At 44.9% G+C, this 18,819-nt stretch overlaps 1 protein-coding gene across 5 annotated transcripts in view; it reads left to right on the top strand.

Annotated features, from left to right (window-relative positions):
• Positions 1-18,819, top strand: part of LOC143285977 (protein fantom-like) — an 84,794-nt gene that overhangs the window by 54,706 nt on the left and 11,269 nt on the right. For 3 of the 5 annotated variants that reach the window (XM_076593439.1, XM_076593438.1, XM_076593440.1), the window contains 7 exons: positions 339-493; positions 1,495-1,737; positions 4,226-4,423; positions 4,752-4,905; positions 5,622-5,690; positions 7,255-7,377; positions 13,029-13,100. In XM_076593439.1, coding sequence (XP_076449554.1) covers positions 339-493; positions 1,495-1,737; positions 4,226-4,423; positions 4,752-4,905; positions 5,622-5,690; positions 7,255-7,377; positions 13,029-13,100 — 1,014 coding nt within the window. The remainder of the gene's footprint in view (positions 1-338; positions 494-1,494; positions 1,738-4,225; positions 4,424-4,751; positions 4,906-5,621; positions 5,691-7,254; positions 7,378-13,028; positions 13,101-18,819) is intronic. The other 2 variants (XM_076593441.1, XM_076593442.1) reach the window with 2 other exon arrangements.

Genomic DNA, 18,819 nt, shown 5'->3' on the forward strand with positions numbered 1-18,819 from the left:
TGTTATGTGTGTGTGTGTGTGTGTGTGTGTGTGTGAAAGCTGCACATCAAAATCATCAAGCACTCCAAACTCGAGGCACAAAGACCGTGTGTGTGTGTGTGTGTGTGTGTGTGCATGCGTGCATGCATGAGTGTGCATACGCATATCAAGTGGTCCAGACTGAAGGTATGCAAACCTGGCATTTTATGCAATACAATACAGTACAATACAGTACAATACGATGCAATACAATACAATACAATACAATACAGCGTTGTGTGTATGTCAGTTCTATGTCTGTATACAGGGACCCTAAACTCATGGTATTTTTTTGTTTGTTTGTTGTTGTTTTTTCCCAGACGTGCAGCCCTCTCCGTACTGCGTGTACCAGTTCTTCAACTTCAGCGACCATGACACGGTCATCGTGCGCAACTCCAACAACCCGGAGTTCCATGACCACCGCACCTACCCTGTGCCAATGACCCATGACCTCGACGAGTACCTCTCCTTCGTCGTGAGTGGGCTGCAGTTGGCGTCTGTGTGGGTGTGGGTGGTGTGCGGGTTGGCTGGGGGGATCAGTTTGGGGTAACGGTGGGGTGGACATGGAATGATGATAATAGTAATGATAATGATGATGATACTGCTACGACTACTGTTACAACTAGTACTAAATGATTATGATTATATTATTAATACTTATGCTACTGCTACTACAACTACTACTACTACTACTGATGATTATAATGATGATGATGATAATAATCATGATAGTAGTAGCAGTATTAGTGGTAGTAGTCATATACTGCAGCTGGTAACACATCTGTGTATACAGTGCTGAATTTTGTGCAGAGAAAAATCAAAGCGCTTTTCCCACCCAACTGTGACAAGCATGCACAACTGTGAGCTAGAGGGTAGACAGAAAAAACACACACACAAAAACTGATAAAGACATGTTGACGGAATGCCAGAGAAACTGTTGGCACATTGATGAAAGATGATGGATGGATGGATTGTTGTCTCGTTCGTCATTTATCAGATGGATTCTCCCATCTCCTCGACGAAGGCGGCAGTACGTTGCAGGTCCTCCAGTCCTCCGAAGAGATTCTAGGCCGCTGGCAATGGATGGATGAATGGTTTATATATATAAGGTCATTGCCCGTCTTGAACGGGGTAAACGATGTACAACAATGTAGTATCTGCATTTGATAATGATCATAATCTGAATCTTAATGAGTTCATTAATCATGAAGTCATAACTGATCGCAACTGAAATGCTTTGAAAAATGAATAGAAAAATTCCTCACAATCCTTTCGTTACAAGAAGCCACAAGTTGGTGTTGCGTCGTTTGGTGTTTGTGTTGGTGTCATGTCGTTTGTTGTGTTGGTATCGCGTCGTTTGGTGTTTATGTTGGTGTCGCGTAGTTGACTACAGAGATGAAAGAGAAATGTGACAAAGACCTGTTGATAGAACGCTGAAGAAACCAATGATTTTTCTCCCCTCCCCCATCACCCCAGCATCTGGACATCTTTGTGTTTGACGACGCCGACCCCGAGGAGATGTCCTACCTGGGCAAGGCGCGCATCCCGCTGATGTCACTGCGACAGAACGGGGAGCTGAAGGGGCCCTACGCCCTGTCGCACGACGAGGCCACAGAGGGCGCTCCTGACCGCCAGCAGAGCCTGGGCACCATCCACGTGGAGATCTACTGGGCCCACGACTACATCCGCCCCTCCAGACCCAAACACACCCCGCTGGAGGTCAGGGGCTGTGTGTGTGTGTTGGTGTCGTGTCGTGTCGTTTGGTGTTTGTGTTGGTGTCGTGTTGTTTGTGTTGGTGTCGTGTCGTTTGGTGTCTGTGTTGGTGTCGTGTTGTTTGTGTTGGTGTCGTGTTGTTTGGTGTTGGTGTCGTGTCGTTTGGTGTTTGTGTTGGTGTTGTGTTGCTTGGTGTTTGTGTTGTTGTCGTATCATTTGGTGTTGGTGTCGCGTCGTTGGGTGTTTGTGTTGGTGTCGTCATGTTGTTTGGTGTTTGTGTTGGTGTCGTCATGTTTGGTGTTTGTGTTGGTGTCATCATGTTTGGTGTTTGTGTTGGTGTCGTCATGTTGTTTGGTGTTTGTGTTGTTGTCGTATCATTTGGTGTTGGTGTCGCGTCGTTGGGTGTTTGTGTTGGTGTCGTGTCGTTTGGTGTTTGTGTTGGTGTCATCATGTTTGGTGTTTGTGTTGGTGTCACGTTGTTTGGTGTTTGTGTTGGTGTTGTCTTGCTTGGTGTTTGTGTTGTTGTCGTATCATTTGGTGTTGGTGTCGCGTCGTTGGGTGTTTGTGTTGGTGTCATCATGTTTGGTGTTTGTGTTGGTGTCGTCATGTTGTTTGGTGTTTGTGTTGGTGTCATCATGTTGTTTGGTGTTTGTGTTGGTGTCATCATGTTTGGTGTTTGTGTTGGTGTCGTCATGTTGTTTGGTGTTTGTGTTGGTGTCGTCATGTTTGGTGTTTGTGTTGGTGTCGTCACGTTGTTTGGTGTTTGTGTTGGTGTCGTGTCGTTTGGTGTGTGTGTTGGTGTCGTGTCGTTTGGTGTTTGTGTTGGTGTCCTGTCGTTTGGTGTTTGTGTTGGTGTTGTCTTGCTTGGTGTTTGTGTTGTTGTCGTATCATTTGGTGTTGGTGTCACGTTGTTTGGTGTTTGTGTTGGTGTCATGTTGTTTGGTGTTTGTGTTGGTGTCGTCACGTTGTTTGGTGTTTGTGTTGGTGTCATCATGTTTGGTGTTTGTGTTGGTGTCATCATGTTGTTTGGTGTTTGTGTTGGTGTCGTCACGTTGTTTGGTGTTTGTGTTGGTGTCATGTTGTTTGGTGTTTGTGTTGGTGTCGTCACGTTGTTTGGTGTTTGTGTTGGTGTCATCATGTTTGGTGTTTGTGTTGGTGTCGTCACGTTGTTTGGTGTTTGTGTTGGTGTCATCACGTTGTTTGGTGTTTGTGTTGGTGTCATCACATTGTTTGGTGTTTGTGTTGGTGTCATCGTGTTGTTTGGTGTCATGTTGTTTGGTGTTTGTGTTGGTGTCATCACGTTGTTTGGTGTTTGTGTTGGTGTCATGCCCTATAAGAGAGCGGACTAGAAACCCCCACCCAACCCAGCACTAACACCCTGACAACACAGACTAAAATAAGTTCACACACATTTATTCAGTCACCCTGACTGTTGGACGATGGACCTTCCTTCCTTCCTTTGCTGTTTGACCCCTGACTGTCACACTGGGCCTTCCTTCCTTCCTTCCTTCCTTTGCTGTTTGACCCCTGACTGTCACACTGGGCCTTCCTTCCTTTGCTGTTTGACCCCTGACTGTCACACTGGACCTTCCTTCCTTCCTTCCTTTGCTGTTTGACCCCTGACTGTCACACTGGGCCTTCCTTCCTTTGCTGTTTGACCCCTGACTGTCACACTGGTCCTTCCTTCCTTCCTTCCTTCCTTCCTTCCTTCCTTCCTTCCTTCCTTCCTTCCTTTGCTGTTTGACCCCTGACTGTCACACTGGGCCTTCCTTCCTTCCTTCCTTTGCTGTTTGACCCCTGACTGTCACACTGGGCCTTCCTTCCTTCCTTCCTTCCTTTGCTGTTTGACCCCTGACTGTCACACTGGGCCTTCCTTCCTTCCTTCCTTTGCTGTTTGACCCCTGACTGTCACACTGGGCCTTCCTTCCTTCCTTCCTTCCTTCCTTCCTTCCTTCCTTTGCTGTTTGACTCCTGACTGTCACACTGGGCCTTCCTTCCTTGGCTGTTTGACCCCTGACTGTCACGCTGGGCCTTCCTTCCTTTACTGTTTGACCCCTGACTGTCACACTGGGCCTTCCTTCCTTCCTTCCTTCCTTTACTGTTTGACCCCTGACTGTCACACTGGGCCTTCCTTCCTTTGCTGTTTGACCCCTGACTGTCACACTGGGCCTTCCTTCCTTCCTTCCTTTGCTGTTTGACCCCTGACTGTCACGCTGGGCCTTCCTTCCTTCCTTTGCTGTTTGACCCCTGACTGTCACGCTGGGCCTTCCTTCCTTCCTTTGCTGTTTGACCCCTGACTGTCACACTGGGCCTTCCTTCCTTCCTTTGCTGTTTGACCCCTGACTGTTGGACGAGTGTCTCTTGGAACTTGGAGAGGACTTTCTGCACTCTGTGCCTCCGGGCCCTTGTCTAGAGTGCTGCATGAACATCTGTTTTTATTATGATGATTGTTAATTTATGACGATGATTATTCCCCTGCGTTTTGATTGGTCAGATGGACGTGGAGGAGACGCCGGTCAAACTGCCACCCTCCCCCAGGGAACACGGGCCGGCGCGACCCACCCTGCAGGGTCAAGGTCGGGGTCGGGGTCGGGGGGCGCCCTCAGCTACCTCCACCCCTATGGCCCGCAACAAGCTGCAGGAGGTGGAGTCCCAGATCATAGAGCACGGCGCCACCACCTCCATGGCTTCTGTGAGTGTGTGTGGGGATGGAGGTGGGGGGGTTCGGTACAGGATATGAAGTCCCAGATCATAGAGCACGGCGCCACCACCTCCATGGCTTCTGTGAGTGTGTGTGGGGATGGGGGTGGGGTGGGGGTCAGTACAGGATATGAAGTCCCAGATCATAGAGCACGGCGCCACCACCTCCATGGCTTCTGTGAGTGTGTGTGGGGATGGGGGTGGGTGGTCGGTGGTCAGTGGACGGTGGGTGGTTAGTGTGAATGACTGGTGTGAAAGAGCTTTGATTTGTCTCTGCACAAGATAAGTACTAATTATTATTATGTTGTTGTTGTTGTCAGCCCAAGCCAGTGGCACGGCGACGTGTGCGGATGGTGGACGGAGGAGGCGGTGGTGGAGGTGCGGATGCAGGGGGGGACGTGGTGCAGGACACGGTGTCCCAGGTGGTGCAGGGCTTCATGCCCCGCATGTCAGAGTCCATTTCTTCTGTGGCCGGTCAGTCCTCACACACACACACACACACACACACACACACACACACACACACACACACACACACACACACACACACACACAGGGCTTCATGTCCCAGTCCTCACACACACACACACACTCACACTCACACTCACACTCACACTCACTCACACTCACACTCACACTCACTCACACTCACACACACACACACACACTCACACACACACACACACACACACACACACACACTCACACACACACACACACACACACACACACACACTCACACACACACACACACTCTCACACACACACACACTCACACACACACACACACACACACACACACTCACACACACACACACACACACACACACACACACACAGAGACACACACACAGGGCTTCATGCCCCGCATGTCAGAGTCCATCTCTTCTGTGGCCGGTCAGTCCTCACACACACACTCACACACACACTCACACACACACACACACACACACACACTCACACACACACACACACACACACACACACACACACACACACACACACATTTTTTCAGAATGGATGTGAGGAGGAATGTGACAGGTTTGTGTGTGGACATGTGGAACATGACATGTACGTTGTGTGTATGTGTGTGTGTTTTTTTTCCTTCAAAGTGTGTACTGTGTGACAGATTGGGCTATGTACATGCAGAACATAGTGTGTACATTGTGTGTTGTGTGTGTGTTCTGCAGAGATGAGCACGATACAGACGGAAAGGGAGCAGGATTCCGCTGTGGTGGAACCGTCAGTGGTGGAGCAAGGTATGACATCTTTTGTCTGGTCTGCTAAAGATCTCTTCTCTTTGTACTGATGGGAATATTTCCACATCATACACACCTCCACGTCAGCAGTTTGGGGACCCCCACCCCACACCTTTGTTTTACCTTGTTTCCGTACTAAGACATATGCTTCGATTGGGTGACCACACCTTTATTTGACTTTGTTTTAGTATTTAGACATGCTCTTTGGTGGTGTGGTTATCTGCTGTGAGTGAGTGTTATGTTTTATGGTAACCCAGTTTTTCTGTGTGTGACTGAAGTGATTATTAATGCGTGTGCGTCCTGTCCTGGTTGGGAGAGGTGGAAGGAGAGGAAGTAGCCCTGTCTTCCCGTGTCAAGCCCCAGACACAGTCGGCATGAACTCACTGCCCCCATGACCTTTAACTCTCCATACGAACGGCGAAAGATACGACGTTAACAGCGTTTCACCCCAATTACCATCATCAAAATATTGCAGGCGGAAGGCTCTTATACTGAAGACGTGAATGTTGACAAAGAATACCACAATTCTGACGACGCAAGCTAAAGGTTGGGTCATTGAGACACCCACTGGACATCCGAGGGGTCTGTGTAGAGGAGACGAGAGGACTGGCCGTACTGAGTGAGTTAAAGGTTATGGGACCTATAACCTTGAACCTTAACCACATTAACTGCCGATGACTTCACTAAAAATTGCCGTACACAGGTACACCACAGTGACACTGAGTGACCTGATTATGCACAAGAACTTCCCACCCGCTGAAACTGAACACAGGATCATTCACAAATTCATCAGTGTTATAGCAAGTTGTCAAGGGAATTGTGCGACTGATTGTGTGTGTGGTGACTGGCAAAAGCGTCCCCACTGTGACATCTTTTAACTGCCAGGTTTCTCTGCTCTGTGTGTGTGTATGTGAGAGAGAGAGAGAGAGTGTATGTTTGGTGAATGAGATGGTTTGGGATACGTGTGAAAGGTAATAGTGATAATGATACGGGTAGTAATAAGGATAATGATAGTGAGAATGATAATGGTGATGAGGACAGTGAAGCATTTCTGTAGCGCTAGAGCTCTGTGTGTGTGCTTCAGTTGTGTGAACCGTTTGTATATGTGTGTGTGCTGGTGGTGTGTGCTGTGGTGTGCTGTGAGGTGTAATGGCTTCTTTTCCATGTGTAGAGGGGTGGGCATTATTGCAGTGTGCATACGTGTGTGTGTGTGTATCCAACAAGAGAGTGATACCAAAGACTACAAGGTACATGCTACAGTGATACCAGGAACGTTCTTGTGAAAATACTAGGATGATACTGGGAATATTTCCTTCCACCTCTCCCGTCCCCCATCACCCCTTCAAGCTCCATCTTTTTCTCTAATCGCCCCTCACCCCCCCTCCGTACCCTCCCTCTGTCTGAGTCTGCTGCATGCCTTTGCCGAGTGTTGACGTCTCTGAAAAACCTGATTGACCGTCTGCTCTCCCTCCTCCTTGCTCTGTCTTCCTCCGGCCCATTCCTCCTCCTCCTCCTCCTCTCTCTCTCTCTCTGTCTGTCTGTCTCTTTGCTGACACTGGATCAGCGCCCCCTGGCGGTGTGACGGCGGAGCCCTATTCCACGGAGGAGGAGGAGCTTGCTGCTCGCCCCTCCCCTCCCCGCACCTCCCTCACCCTGGAGTCTGGCTCCGGCTCCGCGTCCGAGGAAGGTATGGTGGTTGTCTCCCCTCCTGGCTGCCCCACCCCTCACTTCTTTGCTGTACTACTTCTTCTTCTTCTTCTTCTTCTTCCTGCTGTTTTGGTTTTTGACTCACTTGTGTAAACAAAGTGAGTCTGTTTTAACCCGGTGTTCAGTTGTCTCTGTGTGTCTGTGTCCATGGTAAACTTTAACATTGCCATTTTCTCTGCAAATTTTGTCAGTTGACACCAAATTTGGCATAAAAATAGGAAAAATTCAGTTCTTTCCAGTCATCTTGTTTAAAACAATATTGCACCTCTGGGATGGGCACAAAAAAATATAAAAAGAAGCCTAATTATATGCAAACTGCATTTACTGTTATATTTATATTTTTTGTATTCTCTAAACTTGGCACTTTGACCTCTTATTCTGACCCAACAACAAGAGGAGTCATTATCATTTTTTGTTCAAACAGGAACTTCTTTTGCTAAGCATGGAATTTTTATTTATTTTGCAAACGTTTTGGTGCAGATAGTAAAAAAGGGAAATTACTCTGTAATTAATGCCAGGTGACTTAATTTATCACAAGTGAGTCTTGAAGGTCTTGCCTCTCTTGTTCTCTGGTGGTTAGGAGATGTAGCTTTTTGTCCTTGTTTGGTGTTGTTGTTTTTGTTGGAGGGCTGACCTGGGTGATAGACGCTGCTGCCTGCTCAGTTTGGTTAACTTTCTTTGACTCTGTAACGCTTTGTAGTGAATTTTCATATTTATAAAAAAAATTTTAAAAATGAGGAGGAGGATATTCATGAAGAATAATGATAATAATAATACATTTATACAGCACTTTTAAACATCTCTAAAAACTTTACATCACTCACCAGTAGTATTAATGATACTAAACAATGATTGTACATTTATATAGCGCTTTCAAACATCACAAAGCACTTTACGTTACTGACTAGCTATAGTGATAATAATTACGATTATTCATAATGATAATAATCATCATAATCATGAAAGCACATTTGTTTAGGGCTTTCAGACATGTCCGATTGTTTTCCATGACTCACCGGAAGAAACTGAGAGGTTTAACAGCAGATACAGTGTTGAAGTGGAGAGTGAACCAGCCAGCTCAGCGGTGACCCGAGCATCCCTTTTGCCTGTTTCAGTCAGTTTCAAGTGATGAAAAAAGTTTGGGTTTTTTCTTTTTTTTAAATAATGCACCTTTTGTTTGTTTTGCATCAAAAAGACAAAATGAAACAGCACTAAAATGTTTACATATGATTGTTCGCAATCATGGAATAGGTACAAGGAGAAGACTTTATACTAAAGCAGTTGTTCATACGGAAGACAATACTGCAGCTCTGGTTATAAATATAATATGAAAAGACGATACTGCAGCACTGGTTATAATAGTAGTATGAAAAGACTATTCTGCAGTACTGGTTATAATAGTAATATGAAAAGACGATTCTGCAGTACTGGTTATAATAGTAATATGAAAAGACGATACTGCAGTACTGGTTATAATAGTAATATGAAAAGACGATACTGCAGCAGTGGTTATAATAGTAATATGAAAAGACGATACTGCAGTACTGGTTATAAGTAATATGAAAAGACGATACTGCAGCAGTGGTTATAATAGTAATATGAAAAGACAATACTGCAGTACTGGTTATAATAGTAATATGAAAAGACGATACTGCAGTACTGGTTATAATAGTAATATGAAAAGACTATTCTGCAGTACTGGTTATAATAGTAATATGAAAAGACGATTCTGCAGTACTGGTTATAATAGTAATATGAAAAGACGATACTGCAGTACTGGTTATAATAGTAATATGAAAAGACGATACTGCAGTACTGGTTATAATATTAATATGAAAAGACAATACTGCAGTACTGGTTATAATAGTAATATGAAAAGACGATAGTAATATGAAAAGACGATACTGCAGTACTGGTTATTATAGTAATATGAAAAGACGATACTGCAGTACTGGTTATTATAGTAATATGAAAAGACGATAGTAATATGAAAAGACGATACTGCAGTACTGGTTATAATAGTAATATGAAAAGACGATACTGCAGCAGTGGTTATAATAGTAATATGAAAAGACGATACTGCAGCAGTGGTTATAATAGTAATATGAAAAGACGATACTGCAGTACTGGTTATAATAGTAATATGAAAAGACGATACTGCAGTACTGGTTATAATATTAATATGAAAAGACAATACTGCAGTACTGGTTATAATAGTAATATGAAAAGACGATACTGCAGCAGTGGTTATAATAGTAATATGAAAAGACAATACTGCAGTACTGGTTATAATAGTAATATGAAAAGACAATACTGCAGTACTGGTTATAATAGTAATATGAAAAGACGATAGTAATATGAAAAGACGATACTGCAGTACTGGTTATAATAGTAATATGAAAAGACGATACTGCAGTACTGGTTATAATAGTAATATGAAAAGACGATACTGCAGTACTGGTTATAATAGTAATATGAAAAGACGATAGTAATATGAAAAGACGATACTGCAGTACTGGTTATAATAGTAATATGAAAAGACGATAGTAATATGAAAAGACGATTCTGCAGTACTGGTTATAATAGTAATATGAAAAGACGATTCTGCAATACTGGTTATAATAGTAATATGAAAAGACGATACTGCAGCAGTGGTTATAATAGTAATATGAAAAGACAATACTCTAGTACTGGTTATAATAGTAATATGAAAAGACGATTCTGCAGCAGTGGTTGACATAATAGCAGCTATGAAAAGACGATACTGCAGCAGTTGTTGACATAATAGCAGCTATGAAAAGACAATACCGCAGCAGTGGTTGTCAAGATCGTGACAAGGATGAGGCCACATGTTTTGAACAGATTAGATAAACGATTCCTCAGTTCTGGTGTGACTGTATACTACAGTGAGTCTGATCCTGATCAGTCTATATCTCACTACAGACAGGAAAAAATATACCTATATTACAAAAAAAAAAAAGGTGGGGGGGGGCGGGGAGTTTCTCTTTTTCTCTTTTTCTTTATTGTCTTTGGATCTTTGGATTCCATTCTGTTGTATAATGCTGTGTACATCGGCCCAACACGTAGTAGTAGTTGTAGTTTTCAGTTTTGGTGTGTTTTTTGTGTCACCTTACGTTTTAATCCTGTTTCAGAAGTAGATTCCTCACTGTATGTCGGTGGTAGAACCAACCTTTCACTTTTGTTTTCACTTTACAACTCTAAAACCTTTGACTTGAGACTTGTAGTGTTTGGATTTTTGTTCTGGTTGTGTTGTGTGTCTTCCTGTGGAAGTGAAGAGCGTGTTCGGACAATTTATAGCTATCCATCTCTGTCTCTCTCTCTCTGTGGAGGACGTCTTCACTGGGCGTCTCTGTGTGCTGAGTGAAGAGGTCTGTGCTGTGTTGTAGGACGGGTGTGTTCAGCAGTGATGTTGGGGGGTCCTTTCCTCCCCCTCCCCCTTCTTCCCCCCCCCCCCCCCCCCCCCCCCCCTCACCCCATTGCCATGGGTTATCAGTTTTTTTTGTGTTTTTTTGTGTGTTTTTTTTAAAGGGAAATCAGACATTTCCGTCATCAGGGATGACTGGTCTATACTGAGACCATCCTTATTGTGTTGTCTGAAATGTACTTTGAATTTGGTTATGTCCATTTTTGTCTGTTCAGAGTTGGCTGTTCGCTATTGTATGTTTCTGTATGTCGTGTCTTGGTTTGTTATGTATCGTCCATATGTAGTCGTTACTGGATACACTAAGACATGAGAGAGAGAGAGAGAGAGGATGACTTTTGGTTGGGGAAGGTAAGGACTGAGCTCCACCCTACCTAACTGGGGCCCTAGTCACCGTGGACATGACTTGAGTGAAAAGGTGACAGGACGTTTAACCCTCATTGTGTTTCCTCACTACAGTCACCGTGGACATGACTTGAGTGAAAAGGTGACAGGACATTTAACCCTCTTTGTGTTTCCTCACTACAGTCACCGTGGACATGACTTGAGTGAAAGGGTGACAGGACATTTAACCCTCTTTGTGTTTCTTCACTACAGTCACCGTGGACATGACTTGAGTGAAAAGGTGACAGGACATTTAACCCTCTTTGTGTTTCTTCACTACAGTCACCGTGGACATGACTTGAGTGAAAAGGGTGACAGGACATTGACCCCTCTTTGTGTTTCCTCACTACAGTCACCGTGGACATGACTTGAGTGAAAAGGTGACAGGACATTTAACCCTCTTTGTGTTTCCTCACTACAGTCACCGTGGACATGACTTGAGTGAAAAGGTGACAGGACATTTAACCCTCATTGTGTTTCCTCACTACAGTCACTGTGGACATGACTTGAGTGAAAAGGTGACAGGACATTTAACCCTCATTGTGTTTCTTCACTACAGTCACCGTGGACATGACTTGAGTGAAAAGGTGACAGGACATTTAACCCTCTTTGTGTTTCTTCACTACAGTCACCGTGGACATGACTTGAGTGAAAAGGTGACAGGACATTTAACCCTCTTTGTGTTTCTTCACTACAGTCACCGTGGACATGACTTGAGTGAAAAGGTGACAGGACATTTAACCCTCTTTGTGTTTCTTCACTACAGTCACCGTGGACATGACTTGAGTGAAAAGGTGACAGGACATTTAACCCTCTTTGTTTCCTCACTACAGTCACCGTGGACATGACTTGAGTGAAAAGGTGACAGGACATTTAACCCTCTTTGTGTTTCTTCACTACAGTCACCGTGGACATGACTTGAGTGAAAAGGTGACAGGACATTTAACCCTCTTTGTGTTTCCTCACTACAGTCACCGTGGACATGACTTGAGTGAAAAGGTGACAGGACATTTAACCCTCTTTGTGTTTCCTCACTACAGTCACCGTGGACATGACTTGAGTGAAAAGGTGACAGGACATTTAACCCTCTTTGTGTTTCTTCACTACAGTCACCGTGGACATGACTTGAGTGAAAAGGTGACAGGACATTTAACCCTCTTTGTGTTTCTTCACTACAGTCACTGTGGACATGACTTGAGTGAAAAGGTGACAGGACATTTAACCCTCTTTGTGTTTCTTCACTACAGTCACCGTGGACATGACTTGAGTGAAAAGGTGACAGGACATTTAACCCTCATTGTGTTTCTTCACTACAGTCACCGTGGACATGACTTGAGTGAAAAGGTGACAGGACATTTAACCCTCTTTGTGTTTCTTCACTACAGTCACCGTGGACATGACTTGAGTGAAAGGGTGACAGGACATTTAACCCTCATTGTTTCCTCACTACAGTCACCGTGGACATGACTTGAGTGAAAGGGTGACAGGACATTTAACCCTCTTTGTGTTTCCTCACTACAGTCACCGTGGACATGACTTGAGTGAAAGGGTGACAGGACATTTAACCCTCATTGTGTTTCCTCACTACAGTCACCGTGGACATGACTTGAGTGAAAGGGTGACAGGACATTTAACCCTCATTGTGTTTCTTCACTACAGTCACCGTGGACATGACTTGAGTGAAAAGGTGACAGGACATTTAACCCTCATTGTTTCCTCACTACAGTCACCGTGGACATGACTTGAGTGAAAAGGTGACAGGACATTTAACCCTCATTGTTTCCTCACTACACACCTACATGTAGGAAACCAGAGCGAAGGAAGCAGCCAGCACATTGCCCCCACACCCAGAGTTCGCAGCCAGCTTCACAAGCCGGGTATGACACCCCACCCACTCCCCCACCCCCCACCTTCCACACCCACCCTGCATGTGAACACCCCCCCTGCCCCCCAGCCTCCCCCCTCTCCATCACTCCGCTAGCTCTTGATGATAACTCTTCATGGTAATATTCTGTATCGTCAGCATGCATTATTTGTTGTTGCTGATGTTCCAGTACTGACAGTGTAAAGAGAACGTAGCTTTTCTTGCAGATGTATGCACTGGGATGGGTGTGCATGTGTTGTCAGTATTGCTTTTGGTACAGTGAGGGTGGTCAGTGTGTGCTGGTGACACAGGGGGTCAGAGTGTGTGTTGTCAGTATTGCTTTTGGTACAGTGAGGGTGGTCAGTGTGTGCTGGTGACACAGTGGGTCAGAGTGTGTGTTGTCAGTATTGCTTTTGGTACAGTGAGGGTGGTCAGTGTGTGCTGGTGACACAGGGGGTCAGAGTGTGTGTTGTCAGTATTGCTTTTGGTACAGTGAGGGTGGTCAGTGTGTGCTGGTGACACAGGGGGTCAGAGTGTGTGTTGTCAGTATTGAATGGCTTTTGGTACAGTGAGGGTGGTCAGTGTGTGCTGGTGACACAGTGGGTCAGAGTGTGTGTTGTCAGTATTGCTTTTGGTACAGTGAGGGTGGTCAGTGTGTGCTGGTGACACAGGGGGTCAGAGTGTGTGTTGTCAGTATTGCTTTTGGTACAGTGACGGTGGTCAGTGTGTGCTGGTGACACAGTGGGGCAGAGTGTGTGTTGTCAGTATTGCTTTTGGTACAGTGAGGGTGGTCAGTGTGTGCTGGTGACACAGGGGGTCAGAGTGTGTGTTGTCAGTATTGCTTTTGGTACAGTGAGGGTGGTCAGTGTGTGCTGGTGACACAGGGGGTCAGAGTGTGTGTTGTCAGTATTGAATGGCTTTTGGTACAGTGACGGTGGTCAGTGTGTGCTGGTGACACAGGGGGTCAGAGTGTGTGTTGTCAGTATTGCTTTTGGTACAGTGATGGTGGTCAGTGTGTGCTGGTGACACAGGGGGTCAGAGTGTGTGTTGTCAGTATTGCTTTTGGTACAGTGACGGTGGTCAGTGTGTGCTGGTGACACAGGGGGTCAGAGTGTGTGTTGTCAGCGTGGTGTTGAGGACAGTGTGTAGGGTCATGGTTTTCATCGTACATCCTGACGGGCGCAATAGCCGAGTGGTTAAAGCGTTGGACTGTCGATCTGAGGGTCCCGGGTTCGAATCACGGTGACGGCGCCTGGTGGGTAAAGGGTGGAGATTTTTACGATCTCCCAGGTCAACATATGTGCAGACCTGCTAGTGCCTGAACCCCCTTTGTGTGTATATGCAAGCAGAAGATCAAATACGCACGTTAAAGATCCTGTAATCCATGTCAGCGTTCAGTGGGTTATGGAAACAAGAACATACCCAGCATGCACACCCCCGAAAACGGAGTATGGCTGCCTACATGGCGGGGTAAAAACGGTCACACACGTAAAAGCCCACTCGTGTGCATACAAGTGAACGCAGAAGAAGAAGAAGAAGAATTGTACATCCTCTAAGCATCGGATTGTATATGTATTGCTATATTACTTTTTTTTTTTTAGGAAATCATTTACAGCTTAGTCTTTTGTGAAGGACTGTGACTCTCAAACTAGGAGGCAAAATTGCACTGGCGCTTAGTACTGCAGCCTTGGGGGCTGGTTGACGTTTGGGAACCATCCCAACGCTGACTGACCTAAAACCCTTGTGGCCGAGACAGTGGGGATGTAACTTGGGCAAGACATTCCACGAAACTCAAATTGTAGCCCAGATAGTCAGGACAGTTGTTACCTCCTCCGCTGTTGTCATGGTCATAGTCAAACACTACTGACTATCATACACACATTATACTTATATGTCTGTTGTCATGGTCATAGTCAAACACTACTGACTATCATATACACATTATACTTATTTTGTCTGTTGTCATGGTCATAGTCAAACACTACTGACTATCATATACACATTATACTTATTTTGTCTGTTGTCATGGTCATAGTCAAACACTACTATCATACACACATTATACTTATTTTGTCATTTTCATTGTAGATCTGGCATCAGATTGTATTTTATTGTTACTCTTTTTATCATTTTCCTAAGCATCAGGTTGTATTGTATTATATTACTCTTTTTATCATTTTCCTAAGCATCAGGTTGCATTGTATTGTTAACTGACTTTTTTTTGTCACAAGAGATTTCTGTGTGTAAAATTCAGGCTGCCCTTCCTTGGGAGAGCACATGGCCACAGTGCAGTGATGCCCACGTTGTTCTTTTGTTCTGTCTGTCAGTGTGTTTGTTTCACTGTCAGGGTGGGTTTCCATACAGAGTATTTCCCAGGAACACCCCTTTTGTTGTCATGGGTTCTTGGTTTTTTACCTGTGCTACGTGCACGCTGCATTAGGAACTTGATTTGTCGTCTCATCTGAAAGACTTGCACCCAGACCAGCACCCAGTAAAAAGCCTGTATAGGCCTGGAACCCACTGGGCCACGTCTGTACCAGGTGAGGGAGAACCACCTTTATCCTGGGGGCACTGATGTCCAGGAGACCCGAACCTGTGGAGACTCACTGTTGGTGGTTTGGTGTGGTCCACGGGCAGGGATCCTTGATGTTCCCTCTGGATGTTCTGAGCGTCAGATTTCATTCCTGATACTTAAACAGCATCTGTCTTCAGAGACCAGACATCAGCCAAAACTCGAAGTGTTTTACAAGCACAGTGATTTGCACAACAGGCTGCGTACCTGGGCAGAGTCAGTGACAGATGTCTTTTCTCATCATTCATTTCCTGTGCCATTCACTCGGGCTTTAGTCACACATGCACATACACCTGCATATGTTAGAGTGTAGTTTTCTTCAGAATTTTTCCACGGACAGCCATTTTCTTGCTGTGGGTTCTTTAATGTGTGCTAAGTGCATACTGCACACAGAAGCTCAGTTAATGGTCTTGACCAAGTGACTGGTGTTCAAACTACTGCTCCAGGTCTTCCGGAGGGACAGTGGGATTTGATCCTAGGCAGACATGTTACCACTGGGCCACAAGCCTACATTGTGTGTTGGGTCCCGGCGCATGGCTCCCTTTCTGTCAGTGGAGGTCCCACGAGCGTCACAATGTCCAGGAGTCGCCTACATGTCGTGTGCTTTCAGTATCAGTACATAGTGTTGTGGTGACTGTGGTGGCTGGTCCCTACACATCCCATTGGTTGTGGTTATTTTTTGTGTCAGCATGGTAGCTGATGTGTGGTGAGTGTGATGCACTGCTGACTGGGCAATGTGATTGTCGCCTTGTCTTGGTGATGTACAGGCACACGCTGTGTCGTCGTCGTTCCCCGTGCAGTTTGTTATGACACTTCTCTGTTTGAGGCCTGCAGCTCCATGTGTACAAATGAGCTGCCTTTTTTTTTTTTACATGCAAAACCTTTTTTACCCCCACCATGAAGGCAGCCATACTCCGTTTCCAGGGTTGTGCATGTTGAGTGTATTTTTGTTTCCATAACTCACCAGCCGCTGACATGGATTACGGGATCTTTAATGTGTGTGTCTGATCTTGTGCACCAAGAGGGTTCAGGCACTAGCAGGTCTGCGCATCTGTTGACAGTAGAGATCTGAAAGAGTCTGCGTCCTTGATGCCCACAAGGCGCCATGACAAGATTCGAACCCAGGACCCTCAGATAAACCGCCTGCCTTCAAGACACTCATGTCATATTTAGTGATGTGCTGCAGCATGATATGTGTATCTTAATATTATTATTGTGTTTATAATGTTTAACACTTTATGATTTTTACATTGAAACCAGGAACTTAATATCATTTTCTGCATTGAAACCGGAACCAGTTATTTTCTACACTGAAACCAGAAACAGTTTGATTTTTTATACTGAAACTAGAAACAGTTTGTAATTTTGTACACTGAAACCAGATCCTTTTTTTTTTTTTTTTTTTTTTTTTAACACAAACCAGGAACTGGTTATGATTTTTAACTAACTGAAACCAGGGTCAGACGATAATTTTCTACACTGAAACCAAGAACATTCCAGTCATACTTTTCTCCCAACTGGAAACAAGGATTCCTCTTCCTTCACATGCACAAACGCAGCGTTCAGCCACTTCTCCGATTGTGATTTGATTTCTGTGCATGATTTCAGTGAGACAACTTGAAAAGAGGTGTGCCATTAGACGTGTACCAGACAGATTATTAGCTCGTTTGTTCCTTTTTCAGGGCATCACTCAGTGGTTTCCATTAAAACGAGCATCAGATGTGTGATGTCAGGTACAGGCATGGTGGTTTTGGAGATGTTGGGAATGAGTTTGTTTTTTATTTTAGTATTAAGACGAGACACATGCCTGGAAATGTGTGATGTCAGGTACAGGCATGGTGGTTTTGGAGTGTTGGGAATGAGTTTGTTTTTTATTTTAGTATTAAGACGAGACACATGCCTGGAAATGTGTGATGTCAGTACAGCATGGTGGTTTTGGAGATGTTGGGAATGAGTTTGTTTTTATTTTAGTATTAAGACGAGACACATGCCTGGAAATGTGTGATGTCAGGTACAGGCATGGTGGTTTTGGAGATGTTGGGGAATGAGTTTGTTTGTTTTTATTTTAGTATTAAGACGAGACACATGCCTGGAAATGTTTATGTAGCATGCACGTGCAGCATGCAGTGGGGAAAAACAGTTGATTCGTTCGCTCGCTCGTCCGGTTCAGCAGAGAAAGGGACAGCATCAAAGTTTTTTTTTTAGAAAAGGAGTGTGGAAAATTGTGGCTTAGCTCCCTTCTTAAAGCTCCCTCTCCCCCTCACCACCCCCCTCCCCCTTTTCCCACCACTCTCCTTGCCTTACCTCCTGCTGAAATCTTCTGGTCCCAACGTCTCGTTGTGCTTGATGTTTGTTCCTTTGTTTGTTGTTTGGATATAAGAGTGTGTGTGTGTGTGTGAGTGTTTGTGTTGGTTGTGTGTGCATGGTTTGTGTGTTTGTGTATATGTGTGTCAGTTTATGTTTGTGTTTGTGTTTTCACTCTCTCCCTCTCCTCTGTCTCTCTCTCTCTCTCCCTCCCTCCCTCCCTCCCTCCCTCTCTTCCCTCCCTCTCCCTCTTTCTCTATCCCTCTTTTTCTCCCTTATCTCTTTCTCTCTTCACTCTTTCTCTCCCCCCCCTCTCCCTTTTTATCCTCTCTCTCTCTCTCCCCTCTCCCTCCCCCCCCTTCTTACCTGTCTCTCCTTCCCCCCTCTCTCTCTCTCCCCTTCATATCTCTGTCTCTCACCTTGATCCTGTTGAATAAGGGTGGGAATGGGGTATTGGGAATGGGTGTTGATTTGGTTCTTTGTCTGTTTCCTTCTTTGGTTACATTCTTCTTTGGATGTTGACATTTCGTGTTATTTTGTTGAGTCTTTTCTTTCTGTGTGTGTGTGTGTGTGTGTGTGTTGTCTGTGCGTGCTTTTTGGTGTTCAGATTGATTCAAATACAGAAAAGACACACGGCTGTTTACATGCATTCTCCGATAATGTGATGTGCATGTGTGAGTGCATGTGAATGTGACTGCTGTTTTTTCTTTCCTTTAAAACATAGTTTTGCCCGGTACTTCGGTGAGCATGTGTGAGTGCGTGAGAATGTAATGTTCCTACCGTTGTTCTTTTTTTTTTTTTTTTTTTTACCTTCAGAACATAATTGTCTGTGCATTTTAATTCAAACGACCAAATA

Source organism: Babylonia areolata, chromosome 9 (assembly GCF_041734735.1).
Source record: "Babylonia areolata isolate BAREFJ2019XMU chromosome 9, ASM4173473v1, whole genome shotgun sequence".
Classification (NCBI taxonomy): Eukaryota; Metazoa; Mollusca; class Gastropoda; order Neogastropoda; family Buccinidae; genus Babylonia; species Babylonia areolata.